The sequence below is a fragment of the Cryptotermes secundus genome, unplaced genomic scaffold (genome assembly GCF_002891405.2).
Source record: "Cryptotermes secundus unplaced genomic scaffold, Csec_1.0 scaffold621, whole genome shotgun sequence".
In the NCBI taxonomy this organism is placed as follows: Eukaryota; Metazoa; Arthropoda; class Insecta; order Blattodea; family Kalotermitidae; genus Cryptotermes; species Cryptotermes secundus.
Genome location: NW_019727103.1, coordinates 1047249 through 1059297, shown reverse-complemented (window position 1 = coordinate 1059297; position 12049 = coordinate 1047249). Strand labels below are relative to the sequence as shown.

At 38.3% G+C, this 12049-nt stretch overlaps 1 protein-coding gene across 1 annotated transcript in view; it reads right to left on the bottom strand.

The window, feature by feature from the left end:
* Positions 1 to 261: 261 nt before the first annotated feature.
* The window catches only part of LOC111864445 (dnaJ homolog subfamily A member 2), a 30249-nt gene continuing 18461 nt past the window's right edge, over positions 262 to 12049 (bottom strand). The window contains exons 4-8 of the mRNA XM_023851685.2: positions 11770 to 11903; positions 10224 to 10366; positions 7581 to 7779; positions 5592 to 5719; positions 262 to 1538 (exon numbers count right to left, since the gene is read on the bottom strand). Of these exons, the coding sequence (XP_023707453.1) occupies positions 1347 to 1538; positions 5592 to 5719; positions 7581 to 7779; positions 10224 to 10366; positions 11770 to 11903 (796 nt within the window). The 3' untranslated portion in view covers positions 262 to 1346. The remainder of the gene's footprint in view (positions 1539 to 5591; positions 5720 to 7580; positions 7780 to 10223; positions 10367 to 11769; positions 11904 to 12049) is intronic.

The following is a 12049-nucleotide window of genomic DNA, read 5'->3' as shown; positions in this document are numbered from 1 at the left end:
TTTGTTTTGTTTCTACAACGTTGTTCTTCTTTATGATAAATATTCAATTTGATTCAAGCAGATATTCAAAATTTAAGTATGAAGAAAAGTGCTCCTTTTCTAGGTACTCTTGTGTGTTCTTCATGTGCAACAAGTACTCGAACAGAAATATATGTATATATTAAATTTACTTTCTTGGAGATGAAAGGAGCTGTTATTAAGCATGTTGGTACAGAAGCTTTCACAGGCATTGAGAATCCCAACCACTCAATAATACTGCAGTTTAAAATTCTCAAACCTCTTGGTATATTTTTTTCAAAATGTCTGTTTTCTTTACCCTCAAGCAAAACAATCTATCATGCACATAAAAAAATCAACAATTTATTTATTTTCTTCCAGTCCTGGTTGGAAAATTCTTGTTTATCATCATGCAATTGTAAGATGCAACAACTGTTTGGATTACAGGTTATAAATGCTGGTCCTCAATGATGGATTGCATACATTTCAATATTAGCCAACTGTTATTCATGATCCTCCTTCAGGATAGTTGCAGAGCTACTCCTGACTTCACAGAGACCGTTTCTAATATATACAAAAAGAATAAATACTGTGACACATTTTACACATGTTTATGCATTCTGCATTTTTAACATTGGAGCACTTCTTACATTTAATCCATTCAGCTCTGTCAAGACATACAGTTATGTACTACGTTATTTTTCACTTTTTTACATAATGAGTAACCGTAATAATTCACTCATATCCACTCATGGGTATATTAAAACATATCATACAGTCTCCCTCAACACTGCACAAGCAAAACATGACAGTAACAAAAACTCTTAATTTATATTATTTTTGATGGGTAATATATAACCAACCACAGCAGTACACTGTTCTCCCCAATTCTATGTGTTACAATGTTTTATCTCTTGACAACTAGCATTTTGAATGTGTGATCACTATTAGGAGAAACGTTTAAATTATTAAAGAATGACCAAGTGTCTTATTTTTAATGAATTTTTCAACGAGTAAAATGTTTTGCTTTATAAACATTATGGTCAGACAAGCTTTCTTTTTTTTTTTCCACAGCACTAACCTTTAGCACACTGTTTGGGATATTCACATGAGAGATATTCAATTCTATAAAATAAAATTAAAATGCACTAATCTCATCCATAAAAATTACAACAAACAGATCTTGGAAATGACATGATGCTTGGATGAGGCATTTAAGAACCAACCAATTGTTTTTCTATTAAGGTATGCGTTTAAATAAATTCAAATATAAAGTTCATACAGCTCCCAGAATCATTAGGCAATTAGCCACATGGCAATTTGGCCAGACTAAAGTTGCAACAGGGGCATCATTGGTGAGAGCACTGAATGCCACCTGGACCACCAGCATGTTCATCATCATCACTGGCATATGCTTCCTGCCGGCCAGACATACCAGCAGTGCGTTCATTGGGATCATACTCATGAAGGTCCACTTCTTCAAAATTGTCTCCCTTAGGCATCTCAAATGTAGGTCGTGGTGGTAGCAGCTGCTCCAGTTCCTACATGCAACTTTCTGATTAGTACACAAAACGTTACAGAAACACATTTAAATATAACTTGACAAAGATGATCTACTACAGTGAAAACAAAATTTAAGTTTTGCTTGGGGTAGAGCTTTTGAACATGAACTACAAATATCTTAAATGAGGACAATTTAACACTCAGATTAGTGACTTGGGACAACTGAAATTGCACATTATAAAAGGTAAAGGTAAAGCATCCCTGTAACAGGGCATGTAGGCCCATAGGGTTGTGAGACGTCAGGCTCCCACACTTCTAGACAATCGGCTCACAGATGGTGGTAAGGTTGTGAACCTTACACACCAGCCGCCCTTTACCCCCCAGGAAGATTACTTCTACTCATTTCTGTGAGAGGCTGCTCTAACCCCAGGGTCATAGTGGAACTGAAAGGATTAGGTAAATAGGAGGGGGGGGGAGAGAAAAATCCACCCTATTGGGATTCGAACCCATGATCTTCCAGCTTACAATATACTGCCTGAACCAACTACAAAGGTTGGATACAAAGTTGTGGCAACGCCTCTATAGTTCTGAGATGACTTTATTACTGGAGGTAAGCACACTTACATTCCTTCGATATAATCGTCCCCCATGCGCACCTTCTGCAAAATTTGTGGAAGGCATCATACACCACCAGCGCATCCACTTCTGTTGATGTCCAGCAGTGACCGCCCTACAGCATGAATAATCTCCGCTCTTGTGTTGTAACATGTCCCTCACAGTGGTTCTTTCATTTTGGCAAAGAAATCATAATTGCATGGACTCATATTCGGTGAGCATGGCGGATGCTGCAGTTATCTCCCACTGCCAGCGGCAAAGGAGATCCTTGACAGCATCAGCAGTGTGAGCCCTTGCACTGCCATGAAGGATGATGGGGTTCGTTGCCAACAAGTGTCGTCACTTTCTCCTGAGTGCTGGATGAAGATGATTATGCAGAAAATTGCAGTAGTAGACAGCGTTTACTGTCTGTCATTGATGTACAGTGTGGTGCAGTATCATTCCATCAATGTCATACGCCACAATAAACATCACCTTCACATTACTCTGTGTAGGGTACACTTTCTTTGGACGAGGAGAACAAGGATGCTTTCATTCATTTGATCATCACTTCAAGTGTGGTTAGTATGAGCAAGTCCAAGTTTCATCCAGAGTGACATACCAAGGAAGTCATCACCTTCCTTCTGGTACTAGTCCAACAAGTCCTGTGCAATTGCACAACGTTGCCACTGTTGCACCTCGGACATTGTATGGGGTACCAAAAGCGCTGCAATTTTGTGGTATCCAAGATTATCATGCAGAATGTGGAGCACAGTTTTGTGATATACACTTACCTCAGCAGCTAACTCCTGCGCAGCCCATCGATGACTGACATCCAGCAAAGAAGCAAGAACCTGAATTGTGTGGTTCTCAACATGAAGTTGTCCTGAATGGCATCCCTCCCTTCACGGAACAATTTCACCCACCGTTCCACTATGTAATATGGCAAAGCAGCATCACCACATGCTTCTTGCAGTCCTTGATAACAGTTTTGTGCACTACGACCTCGTGCAACTTCAATTTTTATCCAGGAGCATTGTTCTTGTTTCGTAAACATGTTGTTAGGGTGCTTGAACTGGGCTCATGCACCTCAAGATGATGCACAATGCCACTCAATGAAACACAACCAGAGCCATTTGCTGCACTAATTCAACTGAACTTCTGCAATCAGCTACAGACAGCACTAGTGCCACCTGACGCACATCTTTCACCTTAGAGCAGTGTTGCCACCACTTTTTATCCAACCCTTGCACATTACCATGTTCCCCCAAAACTGAACACTATATGGGGGAGAATTTTATATCAAGGGCCATTAAATCGGGATTCTACCGAACTTATTCATGTAGTTGTGTCCATGTAACTGACACAAAATGTATCTGGAAAAAGAAGATTTTAGCCACATAATGGCCTCCCCTTTACTCTGACATGATGGTTGTAACTCTTTATGTTGCCCTTTAATTTCCACTTTCAGAGTCCCTCCCAGAGGCCTGATGAATGGATATGGTAAAGGTAAAGCTGCCCTGTAACGGGCCATGGAGGCCCACAGGGTTGTGAAACATCAAGGTTTCTTTATTTTTTAGACAATCAGCTCACAGATAGTGCTGGGGTTGTCAGACTTATGCACCAGCTGCTCTTCACCCCAGGGAAGATTCCTGGTACTCATTATATTCGAGGCTAAGTTGATCTCAGGGCCACAGTGCAGCTGGAAGGATTATTTCAACTGAAAAATCCAATGACCCCATCAGGAATCAGTCCCACGCAAAAAGAGCCTTTGCCAAAATTCGTACTGCTAATTTTTATGGACATAATGAAATCACTGATATCACTTAACTTTGTAGTTATCTGAATTCTTGGTTCTGCCTCCCTCTCATCATTCCAATGGCCTGATTGCCTGCCTTTGTAACGGAATAAGCTGCCAAGGACATCAACTTACTGACTTGCAATACAATGAAACCCCTACTCAGCAAATTCTGGAAGAATGCCTTTCTTACATAAACTAATGTTTTCAATGTATGGGGGCTATGCAAAATTATACCAAGAAACTATTCATCTTCTTATAAGACTTACTATATATAACGATGATAATAGAATTTCTTTACCTTAGTGATTATGCAAACTGTTCCTACACAAATACAATTAACATAATAATATCAAATTAAATTCCAAAACAATCAATTACATATGAAATAAACACTGAAAAAAAAATCTTACACAAATAAATAAAATTACATAACCAATAAATTTCTGAAACAAATCCTAACATGCAATAAACACGGTGGCTGTATGGGATTAATTTCTAACAGAGAAAACATGGAAATCAATTGTACTGATGACCACAATCACACTAAACCAAGGTACAAGCTTTGGAAAATACAAAATTTCTTACATTAAATGCAAGTTACTTACTATATTGAAATGCATTAACTATGCAGAAGTAATACAATGTTTACACTTCAATTTTTCCAGGAAAAGAAAAATATTCACTAAATACATAATTTCACCGTACATATTTAAATTGTTTTGAAACCACGTTAAGTTCTCCATCTTTGTTTTAACGAAAAAATATTGTGTAAAGAGCGGAACATCGATGTGAATAAATGTGGTATATTGGGGGTTCAATGTAAAAGCACACAGCTCTAAGAAACCATTCCCCACCACCTACTGCAGCAGACATAAAATGTTGTAATTTTGTTTATCAAATTACACTGACTTACATATGCAGACATTGGCTTATAATTAGACAGTTACTACTGAATTGAAGTGTTTGGCTGACACATGACACAAACACTGCAATTTAACAATGACTGTATTTTAAATACACATGTGCATACATGACCTACCAAAACAGAAACATGCACATACAACACACACAAAAGCCAACACAATCTCTAAAAATGTGATAAATGGCAAATTTCTTTGGAGGGCTGGAATTAAAAGATAAAATAATTAAACCATACCAGTTTGTATTTTTGTTTCATACACTTCAGGAGATAGTTTCTTGTGAACAAATTTTCAACTTTCTTGTACCTTGTGAAAACGGAACGTAAAAATGTACATTTTTAATTCTGTACCATTTTCTGTCTTAGGCTACAAAGACAAAACTCTTGTGGTCACATTTTAAACACCTTGTGACTAATATTATCAACTCAATAATATCCTTACTTTTTAGGAACAGGTATGTAGGAGTGAATATTTTCCTTCCCTTTCATTTTGCTGATTCCCAGTTTGGAAGATAATATTCTTTTGTGTGCGCATTTCAGTACCTTGTGACACACATATCAGAAGTTCTAGTACAGGCTTTTGAAAAGAGTTTCTCTGCCTGTTTCCACCACCATTTCTCTCCAAATGTTCTAGAACTATAATTCTATTCCTGAAAAGTGTTCGAATATATAACTCAACAGAGCCCCTTCTACCCCCAAAAAAAGGTACATAAGGTTTTTCTCAGTTTGCACAGCTCCTAACAATACTTCATATTCATACAAAGTACAGAAACATACCTTGAGCTTTATTTCATTTGTGAAGTGGTTCTCTGGAAAGGTAACATCAAACTTGATGTACAAGTTGCCCTTCTCAAAAGGATTTCTATAATGAGGCATACCCTCACCTTCAATACCCTTAATGTCACCTGAAACAAAAAATTATGACATCCAAAATGCACTGAAAGTTTCCAAAATTTGGTCGACACATTTGTTCTTTAATTTATTCCTAAGTTAGAGAAACATGGCTCATTTCATAGTACATCGAACTAACTGTTATGGCTTTTTGAAATTCTGACTTCTAAACATCAATATTCTAAATCAGCACTCAGAATCTATATATTAGTTGTGAAATATTTCAAGCAAAGAAAATACTGTTTTAATAAATTAAGCAATAAGATGGAGCATGCTTCCTTCCAGCCCAAACATGACTTTCTTCATAGTCATCGCTGTGAAAACCTCAAAACTTACATAACTTCTTTTGTTTGTCAACTGCACAGGCTACATACAGTATCAACCACTGATGAACTAGAAAGGCTGTGGTAGAAGGAACCATGACTGGAGGGACTGAGGAAACACAGTTCAGGTGGTCTATGTGTAAAGAAGTAATTGACATCACAAATAAGTATGACTGCTACCCACAAAAGTGTGCTGTTGGTAAATAAGATATGGGGCACACAGACAGCAAGAAATAATTTGAAATGCAGCCATGTGATTACTTTCCATTAGCAACACAGTCAGTCTTGAACTGAGACAACTGATCATTACATGACCATGTTAATATTACCAAACATCATGCAGCCTATAAAAGGGGCAGTAATAAATCAAGGGTAATTTTAGTTTGAGAAAACTGATACTGGCAGCACTGATAAAGGTGGTGGATATACTCATTTAAATTAATTTGATTTTCTTTGTCCTTTGAGAAGCAATATAACTCTAGCATGTTTAAAATTGATGCACCAAAGAAGAAAAAAAAACTGTGGTGATTTCTATGGTCAGAGTGTGGGAAAATTAATAAAATTTACGGAAGAATGACAGTTCAGTATAGCAATGACCGTATTAACAGCTAAACGTTTCAGTGGTAAGATTCAAAAGAGGGCAAATAATTTTATTAATATGCATTTTGGATGGACATAAACTGTAAGGCCTTACACAGTGAAAAAGTAATGAGCAGACTGGTCAGCATATCTGGAAAAATAAAAATGACATGATAAAAGTGCAAAACTGGGAATATGTACTAAGACAAATGTTTAAGACCCAACTGATCCAATAGCTCTTGCTGCACTGACAGCATACCATATACCAACTTTAACACCAGGTAAAATGGACCTTGTTTATCAATCTAGGATTTTCTGATGACCAGTATTTGTCATTCTGGATATTTCTGTGCCCAGTCTGGTGAAACTGTACCTGGTCTGGGAAACCAACAAGCACACCCACCACACACTGCCTCAGAAAGCCAGTTACAAACCTTTACCTTACATAGAACAGTGTGGCTCAAGAAATAACTGTGCCGCAGCAAATCTCTGCTGCTTTAAATGTAGCAGCTTTATTATGAAACCAGTTTTGAAGACAGTCATGGGCATGTATCTAAATGAGCTCTGGTATTACCTACCGTTTCTCTGAAAGGTCATGTCACATCCAATTCCACACCTTCTACAACAAAGAACCTGTTGTTCAAAATCTATTCACCATCTGATGTATCACTGCTTTTGGTAGGAAGTGAAATACTGGGAAGCTTGCTCATAAATTACAAGAAAGCTTCCCAGTATTTCACTGACAATGACCATGTACAAAGGAAATATTTCATCAGGAAGTGAGTCGGTGACAACACAGTAACTGACCAACTGCACCAGACAGGTTCATACATTTGTGGGACTCCCTGTATTAGGGCATTCACTTTCTGTGCAGTGTGTTACAAAACGGAGAGCACTGTACCCAGATTGTCAGCAAGAGATTCAGAATTCAAGTACAAAGGGAACATTCACAGTTACAACACACAAGACTCACCTGGTTTAACAACCTGTCCAGGAGGATGTTTTATCAGAAGTTCACGACCATCAAGATGTTTCAGCCCCATGCAGAACCCACAGAGTGCCTCTGTGAGTGTGATGGTATGTGTCATCACTAGGTCATCACCTGAGCGCTGAAATTTGTCATGATGTTTCTGATGCAAGACGATGATCACGTCTCCAGGTTCAACTTCAGGCTGCAAGGGTGACCGGGGTTTTCGTCAAATTCTATGTTCACATCATTCATGCTACATGAAGACAGCTGGCATCTCAGGTTCAGTATACCATCTATGTCATTGCCAATTTAACATGCACTTGGACAGTATCATGATATGTACAAAGGCAAAACAGTGTGCTGAATGCATTTCTAATTGGACACACACAGAAAAAAGAACTCCGTGGTTTTAGTCCGCAACCAAACTATACTAACCGAGTGACCGCCACTTGTCGGTGAAATTAGTGCCAACATTAGTGGATAGAGGGTGTCATGTGGTCAGCTCAATGAATCCCAATGGCCGTTAATTTCGATTTTCTAGATCGGAACCACTATTTTCTTAAAACAGCTCCTCAATCATCCTCATGAGGCTGAGTGGATCCTGTTCTGGTAGCAACTGGAATCGAACCCGGACCTTTTGATCTGTAGCCAGGAAATCTGACCACGTGACCACAGAGGCAGTCAAAAAGATACACATTTCTGCTAAATGCATGTGGAAAACTGGCATGTATTTAAATTTCTTGCAGCTTATACTGTGAACCACAGCAACAGGTGAAGCCCTGATTGAAGTTACTTAATGACACTTTTTCAGCGAGATGGGAACATGACCACAAAAGATGAGTAGTGAGAACTCTCACAGGCAGCTAAAACACACTGGAATGTGCTACAATGGCTTTGGATAACTACTGCATTTACAAGAAATAAATGGATCCAGAGCATAGCTTCAAACCCTCCTTTTTGAACACCCATATTAATATTATCCTACCACATATACCTAGCACCACCAAGTGAGCTCTCCTCATCAGATTTTTTTGAGCATAACATATGCCACTCTAGCCTTTCCCACAAATGCTATGCAGTACACCAGGGGTCTCCAAACTTTTCGAAACGCGGGGCACATAAGGTAATTCAGCACTTTCAATGGGCCGGATAAAATGAGAAATTAATAACTCTAGGTATATGAGTTTTATTTAAAGCACAGAATTTCATACACTAAATACAAAGTATATGAGAATAAATTATTGTATATTAATGACAACAGACAGTAGCAGCAAATGCTCATATTTTCATCACAAATTATAATAAAACAATTAATGTAAATGATGGAACTCTTTTTGCATTCTTAAAATCTGATTAAATTGAGGTGATGATGATCTGTTACAATTACACTGCACCACTGCAAGACGTCTTATGCACAAGACGGCTAGTAACGAACTGCTCGCGCTATCTACATTGCCACGAGGTGACACTGCCGATCGAGGCCGAACAAGTACGAAGAAATACTGCTCAGTATACGGTCCAGAATTTAGTACAATTGTGAATAATAATATTAACATAATATGGAATATCAATATATTTTAAACACAATCTTAATTAATGAATTTGAAATCTATGAACAAGTTTTTTTTACCAGTACTCATTGGAAAATTAGTTCAACTGGTGCATTTCTGCACAATTCTTTCGCAGGCTGCATAATATCACATTGTGGGCCGGATATGGCCCACGGGCCGTAGTTTGGAGACCCTTGCACTACACCAATTTCATCTTCCTTGATATGATCACTCTAAAAATATCTGGCAAAGACAAAATTATAAAGCTCCTTATTAGCATTTTTCTCTGGCCTCCTGTCTCTTATGACCTAATATATTTGGCATCCTATTCCCAAACACCCTCAATCCATATTCTTCTCTTAGTGTAACGGACCAAGTTTCACACCCACACAACACAACATGTGAAATTAGTTTTGGACATTTAAATATTTGTAACTTCAGGCAGAAGACGGGATGATTCTGAGCTGTTGATATTTCCTAAATTTAATCTGTCAAACTACAACCACACTGATCAAAAAATGTTTTCAATTTTTTAGTGGAATGAAAATCTGTATACTCACAAAAATACAATTATGTCACCACTACCTATATTTGCACAATTGCATGTCTTTGCTCTAAACCACTGGTTCTCAAACTTTTCAGTTCACTGAGCACCTGAACATCATGTTGCACTTTGTGGAACAGTGTACAGATTTAATTTTCATGCCATCAACTGAACTGGTTACGATATTACTGATGGAAAATATGTCTTACTTATCATGGTCTCTGCAGCTTAATAAATATGCAAATAATTCAAAAACAGAATAACAAAAGCAATTATTATTAAATCACACCTAGCAGAGACAAAGGATAAATATAATGGAAACTTATGCAACAGATTGTGAGAAATATGTAAGACTAAGAAAACTGTTTTCCTTAACTCTGTTTTGGAAAACTGACAAAAGATGGTCTTTATTCAGTGGTACACTCATCGCAGCTCGTAGAACACAAATGTTGTGCCAGAGCATATTACAGAGTTCATCCATGCCTTGGAACAAAACTACTATTGAGAACTGCAATTCAGTATGTTAATGTTCTTAAGTTCCATCATACTCACCTGTTGATCTCCCTCTCCTCGAAAGTAAATCTTCTGACCCTCTCTCATGCCCTTGTCAATGTGGACATCCAGAATTTTAGTTTCATTCACCACTTTCTTGCCATGGCAAAGTGAGCAGCGGTCTTTCTCATTAATAACTTTCCCTATTAAGAGAGCACAGATTATGTTCATTTCTGAATAACTAAACCTATGGTACACAGTCCTTGAGAAGCTGATGGTCATTCAACTATTTAAGAAATGCCATGAATTATTTATGGACTCCGGAATTCATTACTGCGTTCATGAGAACACATCAATGGGCTCTATCCTATGCCAGCCCAATACAGTTCAAGCACTCAACCCTATTATTTAAGAATTGTTTTCATATTATCCTCCCACTCTAAGACAGGACTCCCAAATAGTTTCATCCTCTCAGATCTCAAACTAGGATTCTGAATGTATTTCTCATTTCGGGGCCATGCGGTAGCATAGTTGGTTGAGGCACTATGCTAGAAGCTGGAAGGCCATGGTATCAAATCCCGATGAGGTCACTGGATTTTTCAACTGACCTAATCCCTCCAGCTGCACTATGGCCCTGGGGTCGACTCAGCCTCTAACAGAAATGAGTATCAGGAATCTTCCTGGGGGTAAAAGGCAGCCAGTGCCTAAGGCTAACAACCTTAGCGCCATCTATGAGCCAACTGTCCAGAATCCTTGACCTCTCACACCCCCCATGAGCCTTCGCGGCCTGTTACAGGGACAGCTTTACCATTTACTTTTTTTAATTTCTCATTTCTCCTATGCATCCTACCCGCACTGCCCATCTCATCTTCCTAACATTTGGTGAATACTATAAATGCTTAGTTCTGAATACAAAAATACAATTTATCATTAGTGCAAAGACTGCACTTATACAATGTCCACCTGTAGCACACATATAATTATAAAAATAGTAAAACAGGATAAAGTGAGCACAGCTTATAACAGAGACTTGTTTACAGTAACATAAACCACTGGAACCATCAATTTCATAATGTCAAATAAATGAAAAAACCACTGCTCAAAATAGGGGTTTCTTCCCCCCTGCAACTTGATCATAACAAATGATTTGTAAGTAGCCATCACTGCTTTCTCATAATTTTTGCACCACATGTACATTTAGTTTTACTTCTGAGGTTATTTCTGGTTAGCGCCCCATAACACTCCTGGTAACCCACTGTCTCTGCCCTACTCTTGTAAACTTTCTAAATTCATACTTAAATAGTTCTTTCTCTGGAAAACTACTGTCATAAAAATGCAAAATAACACAGCAACAGAAATCCATTTTAAGAAGACCAAATTAAGAAAGGGAAACAATGCAGTATGGCCTTTTGAAAGTGTTTATGCATTCTTCCCTCTTGTGAGACCTGGTCTAAGACAAGAGGATCTTAAAGGATAAGGTGCAAGGATGAGGACTAAATTCAAATGGCAATTTAGAGAGTTCTGTAGCTCGCTACAATGAAGGCAACTGGCGATAGTACAAAATGTTTCTGCAACTGTAATGCAGTATGACTACACGTCACTTCACCTTCTCCCCGACAATCTGGGCACCGTGATTGAAGTTGCTGGGACATGCCAGGTCCAAGCTGCCTATATGAAATTTTAACGCCACATCCTCGACAGGTACGGCAAGTATGAGATGCACCGCTTCGTCCACCTTTCCTGTAAATATAAGGTAAGAAACTGGCTTGGCTTATTGCCTGCGGCACATATAAGCTACTCACATTGGCAAGAATTAATGAGCAGTGGGCAGAACACACAGCACTGATAAAGAACATGGGTTAAAGTTTAGTGTCTGTACTGAATGG